The sequence below is a fragment of the Drosophila nasuta genome, chromosome 2R, assembly GCF_023558535.2.
Source record: "Drosophila nasuta strain 15112-1781.00 chromosome 2R, ASM2355853v1, whole genome shotgun sequence".
Classification (NCBI taxonomy): Eukaryota; Metazoa; Arthropoda; class Insecta; order Diptera; family Drosophilidae; genus Drosophila; species Drosophila nasuta.
This window is the reverse complement of record NC_083456.1, coordinates 32,817,183-32,838,414: the sequence shown is the minus strand read 5'-3', so window position 1 is coordinate 32,838,414 and position 21,232 is coordinate 32,817,183. Positions and strand designations below refer to the sequence as shown.

The window sequence follows — 21,232 nt, the reverse complement described above, 5'->3', positions numbered from 1 at the left end:
TTACTCGGTAGCATACTTAAAAAATTTGTAATTCAATTCATTTTACATTTTTTAAATTTCATAACCCGTAGTATTTTGTTTTTTTAGTTAATACTTCTAAATTAGAGCGAATATTTCAATCGAAAATTAAATTAAATCGTCAGTAATTTCAGTGGACTCCGTCGATGTGCAGAGCACTTGGGAGCTGAAGATGGAGTAATCTTCAACAAGTGGTTCACTCTCTGTCTGTGGCGTCTGGGCATCCGAGTCGATGATCATAGATTCAGGATCGATTGCCATTGCTGCAGCTTCCCAATCGATCCCTGACTCTTCCAAACTCTTCTCCATGGAAGTCTGGGCATCTTTAGACTGATCACTTGCAGCCAAGTCGATGATCATAGATTCAGGATCGATTGCCATCGCTGCAGCTTCAAAATCGATCCCTGACTCTTCCAAACTTTTCTCCTTGGAAGTCTGGGCATCTTTAGACTGATCATTTGCAGCCAATTGGGCATGTTCGGCTCCGGTATTTTTAGACATGTTGACGTCTTCGTTTTCAGCAATCGCAGGCAATTGAAGAATTTCGCTTTCGGTGTTTCCGACGTGCCGAAGTTGAGGTTCGCTGGAAATGGGACCTGACGATATGTCGGCAACTGAGTAGTTAATTGTATTATCAGATGCAACTCTGCTACTATTGGGACTTTCATTGGGTATTTGCGCCAACATTGATGACGGCTCTTGGTCTTCACTGATCTCTTCAATGGACAACGATGTTGATGACTCTTGGGTTGGCAAGTTATTCCATCTGTCTAAACGTATATTATTACGCTTCTTGAGTATGCAACGACGAATATGCACAGATTTTTCAATTTCCTTCGGTTCATATGGTATCACCATTTTTTTCTTTACAGCTTTGATGTACATTTTGTTGATGAAGACTTCTGAACGATTTTTCAGGCGTTCCTTTTTGTCGAAACGTTTCTTTGCGTCCCATAGACAATTGAAAAGCGTCATATCGACACACACTTTGGTGCGCAGACACAATTGTCGCACATCTTCAGGACTATATTGTCGACTTAGGTCTTCACTGGTAACTCTATCAGGTTCTGTTAAGCGGTGGGCTAAATCTGAATCGGACTCATCCCATTCCTTCGTTAATTCCTTGATGCCTGAGTCCAAATCTTTTTGATATTTCACCAGTGCATGCGATAAACAACGCGTCATTTTAAAATAACAACAAAAATATTTGAAGGAATTCAAGTGCGCATCGGTTTGCGCTCTTTAATTTGTGTTCAGTGTGACCGTGATCATTGAAATAGTTAGTTGTTCACTCTTATTTGGATGATGTTATTCCGTTCTTGGGAACGAAATTTGTCTAACAAATGAACGACTTAGTTCACTGATCAAAAACGAACGAAAAGAATAAAGAAGCTGCATACATAGGTAGAATCTAACATATTTTGTATACCAACATAATTTTTGCAGGGCATTTAATGCTCCGCATAGCAATTGATCCGCATTCAACGCCGTAGAAGTGGTATGCATCTATTAATGAATTAATATAAGCAAGCTCGTATAAAATAAGTGACAAGGTCACACGCACAGTATACTAACTTTGTCACTATCGATATCAATCGATCGCGACCACACTGTCAGCTGTTTTGAATGGTCACACCTGCTATCATCTGGCATCAACAGAAATGTTTAGCAATTAAGTGATTTGCTGCTGCCAGGGGCAACAACAAAAATAATGCCCATAAAATACTTCGACTTTTCTTTCGAACCTCGCTTGTTTATTTATAATTATTACAGATTAAAGGTACGTATTTACAGTAACAGTTGCATAAAGTGTCTGCTTGTTTCATCAGGGTTTGTTGGGACTTTCGGGTTGTGCCAGGGATTAATTGTTCTCGCGCTGCTCCAGTTGTTGTTGTTGCTGCTCATTCTCAAGCATTTTCTGTTTATTTTTCTGCCTAAAGATTTCCTTACTAGCCTCCTTTATGGCCTCGAAGATCTTCGCCTGCGACATTATTTGCTTTTGAACATTCTCCACAGCGGGCTCTGCATTGATGTCAATTAAATCGCTTAATCCTTCCGAGAGGTATTCATTGTTATACGGTTTCTCTTCGATCTCATTGCGCTTTATCAATGAATATGGTGGATACGAAGGATACGAGGTACGCTTGCGTCCACAGCCTGTTAAAACACACAAGTTTATTGACTGTAATACAATTATTACCGAGTCCTTGCATCACCTGTAAATGCATTGCAGAATGGCCGTTTCTCGTATTTCCATTGAATTACTCCACTCAGTTTGTGCTGTTGGATTAAAGAAACCAAATCAATACTTATACCATTATCCTTAAATGTCCTGGAAGCTGCCGTTTTGAATACTTAATAAAACTGCTTGCAAATGCATGCAATTGAACTAAAATTGATCATAGCTCAACGACATCCTTAGGCAGGATGTTCGGATATGGCTCGCAGAGCTAAACAGTATGCGCTCTAGCGATTGGCATCAAAAAATTATAAAATCCGATAAAAAAGTTGACTTGAAATTTTTTGGTCAAAAATCGCTAGAGAACGTGCTAATTTTGGAAAAACCAGGATATCTCAAAAACGGAAAGGACGATTTAAATGAGCTTTGGCCAGATGGTAGCCATTGCTAAGACTGATCGTTTGACACCACATTCGGCAGGATCCTCAAGGACATTTCAGAGTTATGACTAATTATTTCTGCAAGAAAAAGTCCTTTTATCTCAGCAACCAAAAGGATATTCGTCCTTTTGAAAACGTCATTCAATTTTGTTGGATATGCACTATCTGTATGCAAAAGGACATCACTCTAGTCCTTATATTAGCTGAGTTAAGGCTGATTTTTCGATTTTTTGACAATTTTTCTATGCTACCCCCTTGGAAAAATTTGGCCTACATTTTTGAGTAAAATTCGTCAAATTTTTAGATGCCAAGCAAGTGCTTCACTCTCAGGGGTCTTAAAAAGTTATATTAATTTTAGATTTAGAATGATACAAAGATATATCTAGATATATAATGTTTAATTTTCATACCTAATCAGCAGTATGATCATTTGATACAAATGCCTCACATACTTTTAGGAGCTGCGTTACAATGGTTTGCATTAATTAAAGTATTATTTAAATGATTGCATACTTTTGGGGATGACAATTGAAGTGCACTGGGTCTACAGAGATTTAAAAGATTGCATACTTTCATGCCGACCTGATAATAAATTTCTCACGTTCATATTGCTTACCTTTAGGAGTTATTTGAAACACCAAATTTGAGTTTAGTTTTTTATGTGTCTCATAGATGGCTTCAACCATAAAAAATACATTACTTTATCATAGCATACTTTTGTGTAGTTAGAAAATTACAAAGCTCTTTCATTCTGTACTAAGTGGCGCTATGCTACGTTGCTAAATGCTTTTATCGAATCTTCTACTTTGTAACTCTTTATTCTATATTACCAAAACTTTAAATAAACAAATGTTGTGCACGAAAATTTGATTTACGTTTAATAATTATTAAGAGATATATCAGCCCATACATTTCGCGAAATTATTACACTTTTACTCACATTCACTTCGTTGTTTTCGGTCTCTAAGGAGGCATTAGTAGAAAACACACAGACGAAAAGCACAGCCAGGCAAAGGCAAATTTCCAGAGTGCTTCTCATTTTGCGCTACTGTTGATTCGGTTAGAGATGACTGAGATTAGCCGCGTGACGCCTGCACAGTTTAACGCTCAACTGGCAATTGAAAGAAAATCGCGAACGCGGTCCTCGGTCAACAAGTCGGCTACGCAATGTGAGACTTGTTCCTTTCAGGATATGACAGGACTGCCTGCGGTGCAGTGAATGTATTTTGGTTGCCACTTAATAGCGTTTTGTGTTTTTCCCGACCTTACTCATGCCCCGCCCCCTTGACCATTGTGGTTGAGCATTTAGCGTTTAACGTTTGCCCTTGCTTTTGGCTTTACCAAATGTTTAAAGCTTTAAGAATAGCTAGACAAAAGAAATGCATTCTGAATAGGTTTGAAGAATCCCTATCTAGACAACTTTACTACAAATACCAACTAATTTCGATCAGTGTAAATGCAACGCCGACACATTCTCGTGAGAGCTGCGATAAGTCCATCTATTTATAAAGACCCGACACGAAAACCAACTCGCAGACAAGTATATATACGCTATATACGAATACGCGAGTACGATATAATCAGCGGTTCTTGTTCCTAAGTGTGCATTTTCCGAAAGTTTTCTTCACGCTTCCACAGGAATTTTCGGCCAAAACAACTGGCCATTTCGAAACGATTCTCAGTGGATACGGAACACGGACGGCTCCGGGTCGGAATTTAATAAGAATCAATATTACAGCAGACATCAGAGATCTCTGTTAAATAAACAATTAGTGCAATTCGTATAAACAATAGAGTAGTCGAAATAAAGGCCAAAGCAACAAATAAGTAAGAGAGCTAAGAAATATTTGTGGCACGCTTGATATTGGTTTTTATTATCGTTGGATCGTTGAATTTGTTGTTGCGTGTTGCGAATCGGTGTCGAGAGGTGTCGGAGAAATTTCTGTCTCATCTCTACTACATAGTACTAAAATAGCATGTGAGTAATTAAGAATTCTATAACTTATACAATTTCATTGATAAACGACAACCGGAAAGAGTTAAAAAAGACCTAAGATACATTTGTATCTACCAGATATTGTATCTATATAGATATATCTATGGCTGTACCTGTCTGCGCCCATCTGTCACAGATTGCACATTCGAATTCGAGAGTTGTTCGTCTTTTTTTGTTTTTCTGTTGTTTTTTGGTTGGTTTTGTTTGCTGGTAAAGTAAAACACTAAAAATACCTAGGCTATTTTCAGTTGTCGTCAGTTTTAGTATCGCATGCGGGTATGACAAGTTTCCAGTCCTGTTTCGGCTTTTCCTTTCACTTGTCGCCCACGTTCGCACACAGATTCCACGCCGACACTTTTGTTTATAATTACCATAAAGTGAAAATCGCAAACACATAAACATTTCAGCACATGAGTGTCCGCTAATTACAGCGAATAAAGTGAAAAGGTGATCGTAAAATATAATTTGAAACGAGCAATGAAAATTCTCTGCATTTTCTTTCGATTTTCCACCGCGAACACGGAAAAACATGTCGAATGACGCCTGCAGCCAATGCAGAGCATCTTTGTTGTGGCGTCTCGTCGCGTCGCGTCGTCGTCTTTTTTATTTATAAATATGATAATTTATTTTATCTTTTGCTATTTTGTTTTATCCGTTTCGATTCTCTCACTCTGCTATTAATAGACAAAAGATGTCAGAGCCCACGGCCCAACAACAGCAGTCGCAGAATGGCAAGGAGCGTTCCAAGTCCACTGAGGAGAAGGAGGTGCCCCGCGAGCCGGCTCTCGTTTGTAAAGACATCAATGTAGGTGTCTCCTTCCTTCCATTCTCTCTTTTCCCACTCACCATCTTTGCATGTTTGTCGCACAGATTAAGACTGAATTAGAGTGCCTGGTGAAGCTCCTCGATGGCAAGATCTACAAAGAGGAGGAGGTGGCCATGGAGGAGCTGCATCAGTATTTGATCGAGGATGACGGCTCTTGGGCGTTGGGTGACAACTTTCTGGTGTTTGTGCAGCGAGTGCTGCGCGATGTGCAAGCCTTCTCACCGGACACACGGATTCACATGATTCGCACATTGGCCTACGCCGCTCTTAAGGACGATGTGATCATTATTCTGCATCAGGATCGCAGGGATCACACGCTGATGAACTACGCACAGGACATTGACAAGCAGACACCCGAGGAGCAGCAGGCCTGGGCCATGTTCGTAAGTCCGCTTACACACTTCACTTTAAAATAAGCGTTGAGAAAACTCACCTTTCCGACAGACCTGCAATCTCTTCGAAAATGTGGGACCCTCGGAATGGCTGCTGTACATTTCGGAGTGGGAATACAATGGTCAGACCATCTCGAACATACGCGTCACAACCAAGGTGGCTGTGCACTGCATCCTCTCGAATTGCCCGCAGCTGAAGAACATTGGGTCGATGATCCTCTACAACATTGCAATCAAGGAAGTGAAGACTGTGGTAGGTCAAAGATGCATCCACCAAGCAGCAATTTATCTTAGCTAACACTCTTGCTCACAGGTATTCGATGATGTTGCCGTGGAGCTAGCCATGGCCATACTGCAGTTTTTCCAGAGCAGTCCCAATGAGGAACAGATCTTCCGCACACTGAAGGCACTGGCCCGATTCCTCGAGGTATTGACCCATATTCGATTTGACGTCGCATTGACAGCTGTCATCGCATGTCATTTAACACATATTTTTGTTTCGTTTGTTGTCTCAGGTCTCGCCAGACGTGCAGATGATTATTCAAATGATTGGACCGCATCCAAAACAATTCACTGGCAAGAGCGAGCGCGTCGACGAGCTGATAAAGATCATCTCCCGCAAGGTGCCCGCCTAAGAGAGGCGCAGCGAGTGTGCGAGGGAAACATGTAGATATTTAAGAGGATAACAATCATAGGCATACACCATGTAGATCTTTCATTTTTGTAAAGCATTTTCGCTACACAATAAACATACAACTATTCTTTATGTGCTGTTCTCTTCTCTGCCTCACATCATGCTGTCGCCGCAGCAAAGCTTGAGCAGTGGGAATCCGTTGCCGCCGTTGGCACGCAGCTGGAGCCAGTGCTTCTGGTTGGAGACAAACATTTCCGATGGCAGCTGCGTGTCCTGGGCATTCGCATCCTCTGAGAGAGAAAGAGTGACCACCAGGAACTATTTTCAACTGCAGGAGCATTACTCACCTGACTTCTTGTCGAACTTCGGCGACTGTGTGATGGAGATGATGTCCTCCGGCTTCCGCAGCAGAATCTTGCCAACACCTTTGCACATTCGCAGCACTTCGTGATTGCTCAGCTTCTCCAATTGCTGCTCGTCGAGCAGCGTGCAGGCAAGTATCCATTCCCGCACATCGTCAAAGTCGTTGAGCAGACGCAGTGCACCATTGACACTGAAGCGAATGCGCTTTTGGTAAATAAAATCCAGCCACGCCTCGCAGATGAGCTTCAGTATGAGTTTGAGTATGACAATGTCCTTGGTGGCACGAATGCTGGGCAGAAAGATTTCGTCCAGCACATAGCCCACATACAAGCTCTTCTCCTCGTCGTTGTAGACACTTCGTTGCCAGTGGCTGGCAGCTGGGAAGCAGAGCGTAAAATTGGCCAGGCTGAGGATGCGGCAGACCGCCGATAATATCTGAACACATTCGTCGGTAGTTTTCTGGCGAGGCACAAACATAAGTGACAACGAGATGATAATATACCCGTACAATAGCACGCACCTTGAGCAGATCGATGTTGTTGGTGGACTCGGTGATCAGCTTGGTGCGCAGCGCAACGCACACAAGCATCAGGATGTCACTCAAATCGGCAGTGAGTTTGGGCAGTTTGAAGGTATTGAAGACACTCAGGCAGAGCTTGACATCGTGTTCCAGTATCTGAAAGAAACGATCCATCTTCCACTCGCAGCACAGCAGCTTTGCTTGCTCGGTGACCCACAATCTCATCGAGTGCACCGAATGATCTGAGAGAAACATAAATCAGGGATGCCCCAAACATATGTTACTCGTCTATTTACCCAGCCTATGGAGAATGGGAATCTGTTCGGCCACCGGCAACAAGCTAGAGTTGTTGTGCGCATCGGTGTTGGAGAAGTACTGATTACTCAGGTTAACCAGGTTCGAGAACACACTGATCCATACAGTGCCTGTGGGAGTGCCATGTTCCTAACAGGTAAGGAATTCACAATATTTTATCGTAGTGGTCATATAGAAGGACAGAAAGGCAGACGGACTTACATTGTTCGGTGCATCGCGATACTGCTCGACTACCTGCTGAACAAGACGACTGGGATTACTGGACGATATCAGGGTCAGGCGAAAGAGCTGATCCCAAATGTTATTGCACATGAATCCAGTAAGGATTTCGCCAATGCCACGCAGCGTGGAAAATACAGGCTCGGGAATATCTGCAGTGGATTAGAGAATTCTGCAAACTACAAAAACATACTCAAATGCAGTCTCTCACCATTAACATTCTGATGATAAAGCCAACAGCGTATAGAGTCGATGTGAGTGAGATTGTAGCAGGACATGGGCGTGTCAATCCACCAAAGAAGTATGTGGTCTAGTATGATTCCCACATAGGACCACAGCAAACGCAATCCCCGTACAATGTAGGCATTCATGTCCACCTCACCTGCCTTGCGAGTGTCTGCGGGGATTCTTGATAAGCGGAGGGATAGAAATCTCTGAAGAACTTACCGAATATGGTTGGACATATTTCCGTGGCCTTGGCTATAAGCTGCGCAATGAAGATGCGCTCTTTCTGGAGAAAGCTCTCAGTGTGCTTACAGCGCAGACTCTGGTGGTCTTGACCCTCAACTCTGGACTCTGCTCCCGCAGATACTCCTGCTCCACTTGTGCTCGGCAGTTGCAGAGCATTGTAATCCTGGGTCGAGTCAGCGTAGGGTTGATAATCCCCAGCGGCAAAGGAAATGTTTAAAGTGCGTAGGATCTCGAGGCTAGAGGAGGTGGACTCGTTGTTCTGTTGCTGCTGTTGATGCTCTCGCCAGGCATCCTGCTCACCCATGTTGAATAAGCCAAAGACCAGATCAAGCGCATTCTGTTCCACGCGCGTCTGAGCCACGTACTATGAAGAAATACTCCTCCTCAGTAATGAAGACTTGAGGGAAGTCGAGCAATCAACTTACCTGAAGCACAAAGCCAAAGTCAATGTTCTTGAGGGACATGAGCAGAGCTGGATACATGTTGCTGCACACATTGGCATGCATCTCCTCCTTGCACTTTCCGCTCAGCTTCGGCTCCTTCTCTTCTCCCTCAGGCTGTATCTCCTGCTCCGGCTGCAAAGGAGTCTTTGCCTGTTCTTGACCTTGAATAGAGTTCAAGCTTCGGCAGCGATTGTAGAGCTGGGTGATGTGGAGAGCCCAGTTGAGCCACATCTCGGACTGCATCGACTTGCGCAGTAGCAGACTCAACTGCAAAAGGAACAACGAAAGCTGAGTATGCCTAAATTGGGTGAAAAGAGCAGTCACCCACTGTTCGTTTGAGCACAAAAGTCAGCTGGCAGAAGCGCCTGTCGTTGAGCTCCATGATCAAATTGAACTTGCGCATGAGGAGAGCATTGTAGGGACTCCGTTTGATCTTCTTCGACAGCGACTGAAAGTCTGCATTCTTGGTCTCATCCTTGAGGCTCCAGTAAAGTTCCACCACCTGCTCGCACTCCTCCAGAATGGTATCCTACCCGAGAAGGGAACACTTAAAAGATGCCCCAACACACCCTCAACTCAACTCGTTGCGACTCGACTCACATGCTCACTGAAGATGGCCGAGTTGACATCGATCACAATCCGCTTGGTAATGCGTCGCAGCTCCAGGCCAAGGTTCCCAATTTCCGCGAACGTGTGCATCGGCTGCGATTTGTTGCGGCAGTACCATTTTGGTGTCGTGCTCATTTTCGGAGTTGCCCCGTCGCGCGAACGCGCGCACCTTGCTCCCCTCTTTCCCTCTCACTCCCGTTCCAGCACGGAACCAATCGCCTGCCCCTTCGTAAATCGCTTTTTAATTATTGTGTCTCCCAGGCACGCATTCGCCTCGCGTCCTTTTTTCCTGCGTCTGGCCTGGCGTTATCAAATGCAAATTTCGCGATTGTTTAATCGATGACAGGACGCTTCGCCTAGCAACGCACGCATGTTCCACATGTGGCAGCGAGACCTCCAAAAACCAACCGTGCCATCTGCATGTTTAGTCATTTAGCAACATTGACAGACAATCAGGATGCGCTACACGCCACTCGCAAAGTTCTTTGGTGCATCGTCCAATTCGGAGTATTAAAGACAAGACAATTCCTCAAGAATCATACAGAAGTGTAGGGTATCATCAAGTCCTTTTCATAGCGAATTAAGTAATCACAATAAAGTTACGAATTGTTTCAGCCTGTGGGGCAGATTCAATTTCGAAGTTGAACAGTTGGGAAAGACACTTCGATGGGGAAATACAATAATCACGGCAAGTTTATTGATATATGTACGTGTGTGGCTATAGATAGGTTTGATTTGATTTTATATTAATATATCTCGTGTTTTTGTATTTCTGTATTGTTTTTGTATTAGTTGTAGTTGTTCTTGAATAAACGAGCTGTAAATATTCAACACATTCTGCTTTCCTGCTTGCTTGTTATTCAATTTAATCATTATTCATTATTCGTTATGATCTATGCTTATTCTCTCATCTATACACATCAACATCTGGTTTTGTTTTGCTATCACATTGAATTGTTACATTTATAGTAGTAGTTGCGTTGCGTTGCTTTGCTTGCTGCTCTGCTGCTGCTGCATGTTGCCTGCTTAAAATCTTTAAAACATCATTTAAATTTCATCTCAAACATATAGGTATACATCTGTATCAGTATCCGAGTCTGTCTCTGTATCTGTATTTTGTATCTGTTCTGTGTATCTGTGTGTGCTTGTGGATTGCTGTGTTGTGTTGTGTTTGTTGTAGTGTCTGTCGGTGTTGGTGGTGGTGTACAAAACTAAATGTTTAACATTTTGCTGAACATTCAACGATCTCTTTCGTTTATACAAATTACATTAAAAATTGCTTGCGCTTTTTGTAACTACACACTAAAGTTTAGTGGCTGTTGCTTAGTTCCTTATTCTCTCTCTCTCACGTGATTCTTTCAATCGCTTATTCTTCTTTACTTTTTTTTTTTGATTTTTTGTTGATTTTTCATTAATCGGTTTAAAATATAGAAATAATATGTGTATACATATAGGTATAATATATATCTGCTTCCTTTCTCTCTCTCGCTCTCTATCTCACTTTCGTGTAGTGTAAAATATATGTAAAACGTATGTTGTATATATATATATATATATATATAGATTGATTTTTATATATCTGTGTATATATATGTATAGATTTTGTATGCACTCCTATGCTGTTGCAGTATGTCTATGCTTAGGCCTATGCACGTTTCGCTTAATCCTCTGTAGTAGTAGTTGTAGTTGTGGTAGTTGTAATAGTAGTTGTAGTAGTAGTATTGGTATCCTGCAGCTCTTCAAGAGTTGGAATATCGTCTTGTAGTTTCAGCACTTGCAACCTTGGGTTATAGTGCCCGGCTAAATAATATGTATCATTGTTATCGTATATGGTTTGATATTGCTTCGAGTCGGCTCCAAACTTGTCCACGTAACTGACAAACTGCAGCACCTCGCAACGATGCGAGATTGTCTGCACATCGTTCTCATCCTCGTGCGGCGACTCGAACAGAGCACCCTGAAAGTTCAATAAATATTCATTAGTCCAGCGATTATACGAGTATGGGTTGTTGAATCGCACTCACCGGATATTTAAGGCTTGGACAGCCTGTGGTCTCTTCCGGATGATAGAACCACGCCACGCGCACCACTCGGTTGCCGGCTGTGGTCTCCCACATGGACTCGATGCGCCCAATGTAGGGTCGATCCGGTCTACCCGTCGATAGAAATACTGCACAGTCCCCGACCTAGTCAGCGATCAACAATTAGTTGCATATTCTATTGAAATTGGAATGAGGCTGCTGCTACTTACCGTTATAGTCTCCTTGCCCCTTTTGATTGTTTTGTAAAATTGCTTTCTGGCACGCCCCTTGACGCCCGCCTTGCGGTAGGCGGTTCCAAACCAACCCCATAACTGCCGCTCCGGCAGAAAGGCGGCAATCTTGCTGCTGCCTTTGGAGTTGTTGTGCTCCACCAGATCGTCGCCCTTGACCTGCAACACAGAAAGTCGATTAGTGATTGAAACTTTTCATTTGAGATACAATTCTTACCTCATCGGACACCTCGGACATTAAGTTCGACGTCGTCTCCTCCTCCATGTCCAATTGCTCCGCCTTTACCTTGACCTCCACTTTCACGCGTTGCGCAGTCGCCAAGGCAGCTGAGTGTTCTTCAACTGCTGGCAACTCTGGCTGCGTCGTCGTCATGTATTCCTGAGCCATTGGCGGCTCAGCCTCTTCGCTGGCATTCTTTCGATGATGCTTCTTATGCTTCTTGCGCTTCTTATGCTTATGATGCTTGCGACCGCCGTCATCCAGGCAGCTACCTTCACCAGGTGCGGCCACCTCACTCTCACCATGCTCCCCATGTTCATGCTGGAAGCCATTCGACTCCGTCGACTGGCCAATTCCATTCTGTGCCTTCGTCAGCTTCTTCATGCTCTTCTTGAGGCGCTTCTTCTCGCTGCGTTGCGTGAACAACTCCATGGTAGCTGCCAACGATGTGGTGTTATCGCTGCTCATGCTGAAGCCATGATGGCTGTGCCCATCCTCTGCGCCCAGTGCAGTCGTCTGCTCCGATGCGCTGCCTGCTCCACTGTCGCCACTGCGCAGGGCTCCGCGCTTCTGCTTGCCTACAGAGTAAAGGGGATTATCGTTGTACTCTGCACCGTGGTCGAGATCGTGGTCGCGATCGTGATCGTGAAATCGGGACGGGAACAAGGCGTAAACGAATCGGGGCATAAGGGGAAGAGGAAAACGAAAAAAGACAACAAACAACATAGTAAATAAAGAGTTGACGCACACAGAAAAACATAGAGAGACAAGTCGCAAGATAGGACAGAAAGTTGGCAATCGCAACTCTGGGATCTGGCTAGCGCACCTGCAATCGGATAGTTGCTGAGGAGCAGGCGAATGTTCTTCAAGCGGATCCTGCCGCTGTCGCCGTCATCAAACTCCACGCTGACAAAGTCCTGCGGCGGCGTCGTTGTTACCGTTATTGGAGGCGCATCCTCGGCAGCTTCCGACTCAATGGCTCGGCCTGGATAGAGACAACGGTACTGTTGACTCCAGTAAGCGCACAATCTCGTGCCCACTGGCACACTCTCCACACTCTTTGGCTCCACCTCGAGTATCTGCAACAGATACAGATGATTACAATTAGAATTACCGATTTAGAGTTTAGTGTCTACGACTCACCGTATCCTTGAGTATATCCTCGCGTGACATCACATGCGACTTGTTGCCACGCTCACCGTCCAAAGTGATTGAGTAGACGTCAGGCGGACGGAGCGGCTTCATCACGCCCGCATAGAACAGACCGCCCATGTCGGTGAGCACTCGCGTCTCATCCCGATACAGATGCTCGCTGGTCAGCTGCAGCTCGGCATCAGCGGCACTCAAGCGTCGCTTTGCTTCTGTGGCCAGCTGCGCATCGGCCGCGCTGGCTTTCAGTTTGCGCTCCTTGCGAGCCGCCGACTTGGAGGAGTGTGTTGAGTACGACGCGTGCTTATGCGAGGAGCTGGAAGAACTGGAGGAGGTAATTGGTGCAGCGGCGACGACGGCGACGGCTGCGTCCAGAGCACTCGGCTCTAGGCGCACGAACGACGACGACGTCGTGGTGCTTGGCGAGCTGTTGCTGTTCGGCAAGGTACTTGACTCCGCCTGAGGCTGCGACTGCGGCGGCGGTGGTGGAAACGAGTGCGTCTGCGACTGTGTTTTGTCTGGAAATCGCAGGAAACTCGACGCTTGCAGATTGCCGCTCGAGAACTTGGGGAACTTGTAATCCCTCAACGGCGATGAGGTGCTGCAAGGAAAGAATAAAGAGTTGCAGCTGCTGTTCTAATCACTTGAAAGGTGTCTTGACTTACCCTAGAACATTGGACAGCGTCGAACTGAGCGTCAGCTGCGGCTGCTGCAGCGGCATCGACTGTTGCTGCTGTTGATGTTGCTGCTGCTGCAGTAGCTGAAACTGCTTGGAGCACTTCTTCTTTTTCTTGTGCTTGGAGATCTCCTCGAGCTTCTGCTTCTTCTTGCGATACTTGCGTGACATGTCCGCCAGTCGCATGCGCATGCTGTTGTCCATGATGTTGAACACCTCCTGGCCAAAGCGCTGCGCATAACTGGGATCCATCGCATGCAGCGCACTCCGAAGCTCTGACTGCAACTCCTCATCCTGCAGATCCGGCTCCTGTTGCAACTGTTGTTGCTGCTGCAACTGCAACTGTTGCTGCTGCCGACTCATGCTGTGGCGTCGCTTCTTCTTGCTCTTTTTGCTGCAGCGCGAGGACTTGCGACTCTGACAGTCGCCAGCGACCGACGAGCTAGACTTGGAATGTTTGTGCTTCTTGCGCTTCACGGGCGTTCCCTCGCCCCCAACAGCGCCTCCTGCTGCTCCACTGGACGTGCTTGGCAACTCAATGCCCTGCATTGAGGGAAACGACGACGGAGAGCTCAACAACAACTGTTGCGGCATCGTCGTCGCCGTCATGGCTGGCGGTGAATTGCACGTTTCATTGGGCGGTGTGTCCACTCGCGGATGGTGAGGTGAGGGTGTCCGAGAAGTGGGCGTGGCAAAGAGGCTGCTGCCCTGCACCACCTCCTCCTGGATGCGTTGCTCAGCCAAGGCACAGAGCAGCTTCAAGCCGCCCAGCGGCTCAGGCTGCGCTGCCTCCACCTCCACATCCATCATCGGCTGCATCGCCGACGTCGGCGTCGCCTCCAGAAGCGTGGGAGGTTCTGGCAGCGGCAATGGCGGCACCAGGGCCTCGCAATGTTCCATCGGCTCCTGCTTAACGCGCAGCAGCGGCGTGCTGTTCGTGCTGATGTTTGACAGCAGCACCAGACCGGTCAGATCCTCAGGAGCCGTCTGTTGCTGCTGTTGTTGTGGTTGTTGTTGTTGCTGTTCTTGGGGTTGTGTAGGGGGAGCAGCTGCTTCGATCTGGCCGCTGCTGGCTGCTGCACTGGCACTAAAAATCTCACTGGGACTCGTTTGGGTATGGCACTCGTTCGGTTGATTGGCATTGGAGATGGCATTGGCTTGGGTTTGGATATGGGCATGGGATTCACTGGGTTTCGTCAGCTCCAGCGGCAGCTGTGATTCGTGCGCCTCCTGCGTCGCTTTCAGCGGACAGGAGGAGTTCTCATCCTCACTGCACACGGGCGTATCCGTCTGGATGTTCACGTCCTGCATCTGAGGCAGCAGCATTGCGGTGCCCAGCCGCGGCGGCGTCTGCGGCGTCAACGGCGCATGCAACTTAAAGTTCAGCGCCGTCTCGTCGCAGGGCGTGGCTGCGTCGCCCACAATCCCAGTGCCTGCACCAGCTGCCGCGCCATGCATGGACAGATTGAGCAGGGCAGGTGTGCCGGGAGCGCTGGGCGCCGTCTGGAAGAGTATTTGGTGCGGCGCCGTCGCCACCTGCTGCCCCAGCTGCGAGGCTGTGGGCTCCATGGTGGCCGAGGTCGGCGGCGTGGGCAGACGCATCAGGTTGAGCGCTTGCTGCTCATTATCACGGGTCGAGGCCTCCGCCAGGGGCAGCGGCAAAGGGAGCGGCAAGGGTAGCTGCAATGGCAATGGCTGCGCCACCGAGTAATCCTCCAGCTTAAGCGCAGTGGGCGGCAACAGCAACGAGTTCATGGGCAGCGGCTTCGGCGTCACCGCGGGCGGCTGAGCGGGCAGACTGAGGAACCGTGAGCTGCTGCTGCTGGTGCTCTGGAGACTGCTGAGGCTGCTGCAGCTGCTGCTGCTGAGACTGCTTGTGCTGCTCGTGACTCCAGCACTCAGATTGATGGTGGAGTTGGTCGTTGTGGTGCTGCTGCTCTGCTGCTGATTGGCCGAGGCGGTGGCGGTGGCCGCTGCGGCCAGGTACAGCTGCAGCGTGGAGGCATATGAAGGCGTGGCGCCCAACGTGGAGTGGGCGCCCATCGACGGGAAGATAAAGTTGGGTGCGGTTGGCTGCAGTGCAGCAGCTGCCGCGGCTGCTGCCGCCGCCGGGTTGCCGCCTGTCGGTGCCTGAGGTATGTAGGCCGATGGCCAGACGAAGGCTGCCGCCGCCGCCGCCTGTTGGAACGGATCTGTGGGCGTTAAGAGGGGAAAATTTGATATGCCTGCTGTGCATAGTCGAGTTTCGAGTTCGGTTTCGATTCGAGATTGGAGTGGTTTCAGTATAGTTTATGGATTTTTGGAGGGAGGGAAGAAAAGCGGAGTTACAAAAGCATGAATTAGTTTTGTTTCCAAATCAAGTTAACTTAGCTAGGATACGAGTACGATACGAATACGATGAATACAATGAATACAAGCATTAGTAATGAGCGTGTGTACTTGATAGATGACTGTAGATGTGTGTTTGAGGGCCGGTTTCTCATGTTCAAGTTAAAGTGTCAGTAAAGTTATAGTATACATAAATTTATAGTGCAGATAAAAGCAACTGTTCCTGTTATCTTTTCGCACTCGAAACGCTTCTTATGCTTTCTCGTTAGATGACAGCAGTTTACTACCTATTCTACTTTATCTTATTATCGAGAGAATACATTTTATACTGCAAGCCAACCTTTGGAATATCTGGAATGCTAACTTGAGGTCGAGAAACCGGCTCAAAGTGTTAATACAACAATTACGATTAGCGGCGGAGAATTATCAATGGCATCGATAATTCTCCAGCTTATGTTACGAGTAGATGATGGAGACAGGACTTACCAAGCGCTGCTGGAGTTGCAGGGAGCAGCACAACCTGGCCGCGACTGGAATCGCGTGAGTATTGCAAGCCCACCGTGGCGGGCGACATGGAAATCACTGATTCAATGGGCAATGCATCTACAAACAAAGCCAACGAAATCAACATGTACAATAAATAAATAAATAAAGTAATCGAAATCGAAATCGAATTGAAGAGGGAAACGTGCGTAGAGTGCACACAGGTGTTTTTTGGGGAATCTAACTGGAAGCAGAAGAGCAAGTAGCAGAAGAGGGAAGATGGAGTTACACTCACTTGGATACTGCCAGAAGGTTGACGGTGCCCGATTAATGCCCGCCGCACTCAGCGCCAACTCCTCAGCTGTGGCGGTTCCTGTGGTCATCAGATCGCCGTTGCCCGTGAAATACAGATTGCCGCAACTGGTGGCACCTGCAACAGTATTCAAGAATTTAGAGTATATTCTATAAATATGTTATTCCCTAGTTGCTAATCGCTGCTGCTACTGAGTGCAAGTCTTGCTGCTTTACAACTCGACGTTCAATTATTTAATAAACTTTTTGTTTTACACCACAGGCAGCAATCCAATCAGCTCACCTCTGTGTGTGTGTGTGTGTGTGTGTGTGTGTGTGTGTGTGTGTGTGTGTGTGTGTGTGTGTGTGTGTGTGTGCTTGTCTTTTGTAAGGGAGAGTGCGAGAGAGAAAGAGAGAGCTGTGTGTATACGTAAAATATTGCAATGTCCTTGAACTATGCATTTGGCGACCCCAACTCAAACCCCAACCCCATCCCTGTCATGACTCTGAGACTTGCTGCCTACCTCCTGCCATAATCCGACCCACCGGGCGAACCACCCTTAGTCAGTAGTCAGTAGTCAGTGGCAGGATAATTTTGCAGAAATTCGATTAAAGCGCACACACAGCGCACTAATTGCATTACATTATGGGACTATTAAGAACCTCAGATTGATGTACAACAAACGCCCCCGTCGAAGGACGCGCTACAGAATGCAATTAGCGTTCCACTTTTTGGGATAACTAACCATCAGGATATACAGAAATACACCCGGACGCACAGTCATCACAACACTCGCATCGCACTTAGCGAGTGTGGTATAAAAATAGAATACGAATACGCACAGCAGTCAATGGGAGGGCGTCACTGCCATATGTTCACATACCCAAGCCAAACTAATCCAAACCCGTGTCCAATCCCAAACCACTTACGCGTGTCATATTGCTTAGCCTCGCTTTTGCTCTCGCTCCTGCTGTTTTGGCTTCTGCTTCTGTCGCTGGCTAGACGACGAAGCATCCCTTTTGAGCAACTAACCCTCTGGCTAGAGCTAGACAGAACCACAATTTCCAATCTCCGCCTCAGCCTAAGCAGCTGTCCTTGTGCTCACCTCACCTCATCAGCCAGCACTTCCGCAAGAAGGAACCAGAACATGAAGGATACAAACTACCGTCAAAAATGTTCGACTTTAAGATACCCGCTATCGCTTTAGACTGTATACAGTACTTGTTATGTTAAAGTGCAGTCGAAAGCTCTGTTAAGAAAAGTATCTACTCTGAAACATTTTTCACTATAGCCGAAAACCCTTGGTTAAATGTTGAATTGTATTTACGTTACAACTGCTTAGAAATAGCAATTATAAAACAGTTAATCTAACATTCTCGATCTGAAATTCTGTGTCAATTAAAACGCACAACACATGGCTGAATTTTTATCGTTTGATTATATACGATACACATATCCTGGTAGTCAGTAAGTGATAATACTTCTCTACCCTTTGGGTAGCGGGTATAACGACAACGCCAACACACCACCTCAGGGCAAGGAGTCAAAGTTACGCTCCCACGCTCTTGGATAAAGTCAGTCAAGCGACCAGCAAAAAAATCAACCACACTTCCTGTGCGTAATCCATCTTTTGATTTGCCAACTCATAAATGCGACGCACAAGATACTCTGTACAAAATTCAATTACTATTCAGCAGAATCCCAATTGCGCTAGCCTTCATCTTTCACCTGCACCCAACCCTTAGTTTAACGTTTCAATCTTCTGTGGCACAAGTCAGGCTGTCACAACATTCACATCATATGATTTTTGCCCTGTCAAATCCCTAAAGGGGGTGTTTACAGCCCTTCTAAACGCCGCACTCTACACTACCGACCAAAACACACCCCTAACTAACTGATGGAATTCTTTCATATCGCCGAAATCCTATTATAGCAATAAACCAAACTGGCGTCCAGCTTTGCACAATTTTAACGATAACGGTTGCCGTCTCGGGGGACTCACGACAAAGATGGAGAATGGAAACGGAGAATGAGAATGAGCCACGTTGATTAAGCCAAACAAACAATCATTAGAAAACCCAAATCTGCGCTCTCAAATTCAATTAGATGAGAGCCGCTCGGTCTAGAGTAATAAATTCTAGCTGAAAGCACCAATTACATCTCTTTTGGCACAATTTGGAGCAATAACAACACATGTAAGAAGATATGAGATCTCTTGATTTAAGGGATGCTGCATATCATAGCAATCGATCCATATTTTGTGTACATAAATATATGTAAACAGCATTTTATAGACTAAGCGAACAATTATTTCCCGCAGCTTCATCTGTAATTTCAGATCTCAAATAATTTCTAGACAATCTTTGCAGTCTCCTAGCTTCTAATATGTCTCTATGTTTATTGTGCTCTAATGTTCATTCAGTCAGTCTTGATTAAGATTGTGAATCCACTTTTGGGGTTGCACTAAATTGCCAGCATTTCGTGCACTGATGAGTCATTCCTCACTCTCCACACTCCTCTTGCAATAAGTAAAACCATTGATCTGTTAACAAGTGTCATCCCCCTCTTGGTGCAGTCAAAAGAAGCATCAAAGGGATTTCCGATACGCCTTTAATCAGAGAGGAGTTTGCTTACCCAGATCAGTGACGCGTATGCCGAAGCAATTCATGTCCTTATTCAGTGGCTGCTGCAAGGGCAGCGTGGCTCCACTGTTGACCATGCCGCTGGACGCCTCCTGCGGTCGTTTCCGTGCCACAGCAATGCCAATGGGCACCGAGTTGTCTGTCAGATCAGATTGGGTTGAGAATGAAACAAATTAGCATCGTAATTGAAGCGAAGCGCTGGCAAAACTCACTTGTGTTTGTTGTGGACTTCTCCAGGTCGGCTACCTTGGGTGAGGAGGCTTCAATCTTGACCAACGTGGTAAGCGTTGATGCCGACATCGTTTTGGAAGTAGCCGAAGCCGTTACCGACGACGAAGTAACGCTGCCCAGGCCAAGCGATGTGGATGCCGTCTGCAGCTGGTGATGATGATGTTGTTGATGCTGCTGCTGTTGGTGCTGCTGGGGCTGATGGCAATTGTTGGAGCTAATCTCAGACACCTGACAGGGCTCCCGCTTGATCTGCACAAAAGTATACGAGGAGTTCGTTTGCTGGTGATGATGATGCTGCTGCAACGGCAAAGGCAACGGCAGCGGTGCCGTCGCTCCAGCTGCAGCTGCAGCAGCTGCACTCATATACTGGGCATGGCTGGGCATGGCAGCGAACTGCTCCAGATGCAGATGCGGGTGCGTGGCCACTCCAGCTCCACCTGCAGCCCCAAGTCCCGCTGCTGGCGTCGTCGTGGAGGGCACTAAAAATGTGGCAGCCGAGGAACTCAAGACATCAGCGCTGCTGTTTGTTACATTTGTTGCATTAAATGTGGCCATTTGTTGACGTTATTATCGTTGATGTTGTTGTTGTTACTATTATTATTACGCTTGTTGCTCTGTTGTTGTTGTGGGTGTAGGGATCAAGACTCTAGCTTAACTCTACAAGTCTAGCAAAGTCCCCGGGGACTGCGACGATGACTTGCTGCGGCGCATATGCTTCACACATACATATATAAGTATATTTCATATATATGTACACTCTACTAAACATCTATTATCTTCTGCGGCACGCACACACACACACACACACGTTCGCACACTCGCACACAGTCTACATTTTTACGTGTTTCGTTTTGCCAACTCTTTGGTGCAACACATTTAGCGGGCGTTTGTTTGCATATTGTCAACTCTTTTATGCTTTTGATTATAAATAAATGACATAATCCACGCGCGACGTACGTATGCAACTTGCAATATCTACAAACACACATACATACATACATATACGAATGTATGTACAAACTGGACCCGTGCTAGGTTCACTACAACGGCGGTGGCGGCGATGGCGACGACAGAGGTGCGAAGGTGGAGGCAACCGATCCCCACCACAAACGCAAGCGATTCAACGTTGTGTATGTGTGGCGCGTCCTCAACCAAGAATTTCGCACTGCGATCCCACCTACTAAAATGGCACGCACTTAACCGCGCGTTTTTTTTGCGAATTAGTAATCCCTGGAAAAAGTCCACGGGAGACAAAAAAAGCAACTTTTCAAGTTTTCACTGTTTGGCAAGTGACCAGGGTGACCGCAAGTGCAATTTGTAAATATACTTTTTAAAGTCGAAAAATTAATACCAAAATATACCACTCTCGAAATTCTAGTTTGGCTACACTTTGCCTGAGTTCGAAAAATGCGTATAGAAAGGCGCCACTTTTTAAATTATTTGTCGATTCGCAGTTTTATGAATTTCACAAAAAAAAATTGTGCACAACACCATAGTAAATGGTCCCTTTTAAG

General features: G+C 46.1%; 5 protein-coding genes across 11 annotated transcripts; 1 reads left to right on the top strand and 4 right to left on the bottom strand.

Moving 5' to 3' along the window:
* Window positions 1-7: 7 nt before the first annotated feature.
* LOC132784262 (telomere-binding protein cav-like) lies at window positions 8-1,334 on the bottom strand. The gene has a single exon (XM_060789754.1). The coding sequence runs from the start codon at window positions 1,201-1,203 to the stop codon at window positions 127-129; it is 1,077 nt and encodes a 358-aa protein (XP_060645737.1). The 5' UTR covers window positions 1,204-1,334; the 3' UTR covers window positions 8-126.
* A 430-nt stretch (window positions 1,335-1,764) lies between these two features.
* LOC132787606 (cardioactive peptide) lies at window positions 1,765-5,552 on the bottom strand. 2 transcript variants are annotated; one of them, XM_060794766.1, is made up of 3 exons: window positions 5,480-5,552; window positions 2,235-2,298; window positions 1,765-2,175 (listed from the first exon to the last, which is right to left on the bottom strand). In XM_060794766.1, the coding sequence occupies exons 1-3, from the start codon at window positions 5,480-5,482 to the stop codon at window positions 1,880-1,882; spliced, it is 363 nt and encodes a 120-aa protein (XP_060650749.1). In that variant the 5' UTR covers window positions 5,483-5,552; the 3' UTR covers window positions 1,765-1,879. The 2 variants fall into 2 exon arrangements, with proteins under 2 accessions (XP_060650749.1, XP_060650748.1); XM_060794765.1 differs by lacking the exon at window positions 5,480-5,552 and adding an exon at window positions 3,578-4,004.
* Window positions 4,264-6,494, top strand: LOC132787605 (uncharacterized). Its single transcript, XM_060794764.1, has 6 exons — window positions 4,264-4,615; window positions 5,318-5,438; window positions 5,504-5,842; window positions 5,904-6,104; window positions 6,165-6,278; window positions 6,367-6,494. The coding sequence occupies exons 2-6, from the start codon at window positions 5,325-5,327 to the stop codon at window positions 6,484-6,486; spliced, it is 888 nt and encodes a 295-aa protein (XP_060650747.1). The 5' UTR covers window positions 4,264-4,615; window positions 5,318-5,324; the 3' UTR covers window positions 6,487-6,494.
* A 143-nt stretch (window positions 6,495-6,637) lies between these two features.
* Window positions 6,638-10,119, bottom strand: LOC132787603 (uncharacterized). The gene is made up of 10 exons (XM_060794762.1): window positions 9,417-10,119; window positions 9,145-9,345; window positions 8,799-9,083; window positions 8,350-8,737; window positions 8,114-8,299; window positions 7,885-8,054; window positions 7,665-7,812; window positions 7,369-7,610; window positions 6,833-7,307; window positions 6,638-6,775 (listed from the first exon to the last, which is right to left on the bottom strand). The coding sequence occupies exons 1-10, from the start codon at window positions 9,558-9,560 to the stop codon at window positions 6,639-6,641; spliced, it is 2,376 nt and encodes a 791-aa protein (XP_060650745.1). The 5' UTR covers window positions 9,561-10,119; the 3' UTR covers window position 6,638.
* A 130-nt stretch (window positions 10,120-10,249) lies between these two features.
* On the bottom strand, window positions 10,250-21,002 carry LOC132787602 (protein winged eye). 6 transcript variants are annotated; one of them, XM_060794757.1, is made up of 11 exons: window positions 19,700-21,002; window positions 19,480-19,626; window positions 16,849-16,983; window positions 16,557-16,673; window positions 13,732-15,970; window positions 13,061-13,667; window positions 12,744-12,996; window positions 11,915-12,495; window positions 11,677-11,856; window positions 11,450-11,611; window positions 10,250-11,382 (listed from the first exon to the last, which is right to left on the bottom strand). In XM_060794757.1, exons 1-11 carry the CDS (start codon window positions 20,271-20,273, stop codon window positions 11,086-11,088), a joined length of 5,292 nt encoding a protein of 1,763 aa, XP_060650740.1. In that variant the 5' UTR covers window positions 20,274-21,002; the 3' UTR covers window positions 10,250-11,085. The 6 variants fall into 6 exon arrangements, with proteins under 6 accessions (XP_060650740.1, XP_060650738.1, XP_060650739.1 ...); XM_060794755.1 differs by having other exon boundaries at window positions 11,915-12,525; window positions 19,700-21,001; XM_060794756.1 differs by having other exon boundaries at window positions 11,915-12,525; window positions 13,732-15,967; window positions 19,700-21,001.
* Between the last annotated feature and the right edge of the window lie 230 nt (window positions 21,003-21,232).

Excerpts from the sequence above, each read along its gene's own strand:
- LOC132784262 (XM_060789754.1), bottom strand. The coding sequence starts at position 1,203 with ATGACGCGTTGTTTATCGCATGCACTGGTGAAATATCAAAAAGATTTG.
- LOC132787606 (XM_060794765.1), bottom strand. The coding sequence starts at position 3,676 with ATGAGAAGCACTCTGGAAATTTGCCTTTGCCTGGCTGTGCTTTTCGTC. Across the intron at positions 2,299-3,577 it reads CCGAAAACAACGAAGTGAAT|CACAAACTGAGTGGAGTAAT; the intron begins GTGAGTAAAAGT and ends TTAATCCAACAG. Across the intron at positions 2,176-2,234 it reads ATTCTGCAATGCATTTACAG|GCTGTGGACGCAAGCGTACC; the intron begins GTGATGCAAGGA and ends GTGTTTTAACAG.
- LOC132787605 (XM_060794764.1), top strand. The coding sequence starts at position 5,325 with ATGTCAGAGCCCACGGCCCAACAACAGCAGTCGCAGAATGGCAAGGAG. Across the intron at positions 5,439-5,503 it reads TCGTTTGTAAAGACATCAAT|ATTAAGACTGAATTAGAGTG; the intron begins GTAGGTGTCTCC and ends TTTGTCGCACAG. Across the intron at positions 6,105-6,164 it reads TCAAGGAAGTGAAGACTGTG|GTATTCGATGATGTTGCCGT; the intron begins GTAGGTCAAAGA and ends TCTTGCTCACAG.
- LOC132787603 (XM_060794762.1), bottom strand. The coding sequence starts at position 9,560 with ATGAGCACGACACCAAAATGGTACTGCCGCAACAAATCGCAGCCGATG. Across the intron at positions 7,813-7,884 it reads ATCGCGATGCACCGAACAAT|GAACATGGCACTCCCACAGG; the intron begins GTAAGTCCGTCT and ends CTTACCTGTTAG. Across the intron at positions 6,776-6,832 it reads GAAGTTCGACAAGAAGTCAG|AGGATGCGAATGCCCAGGAC; the intron begins GTGAGTAATGCT and ends TTTCTCTCTCAG.
- LOC132787602 (XM_060794755.1), bottom strand. The coding sequence starts at position 20,273 with ATGGCCACATTTAATGCAACAAATGTAACAAACAGCAGCGCTGATGTC. Across the intron at positions 15,971-16,556 it reads TGCAACTCCAGCAGCGCTTG|CAGGCATATCAAATTTTCCC; the intron begins GTAAGTCCTGTC and ends GACTATGCACAG. Across the intron at positions 12,526-12,743 it reads CAGCAACTATCCGATTGCAG|AGTACAACGATAATCCCCTT; the intron begins GTGCGCTAGCCA and ends ACCACGGTGCAG.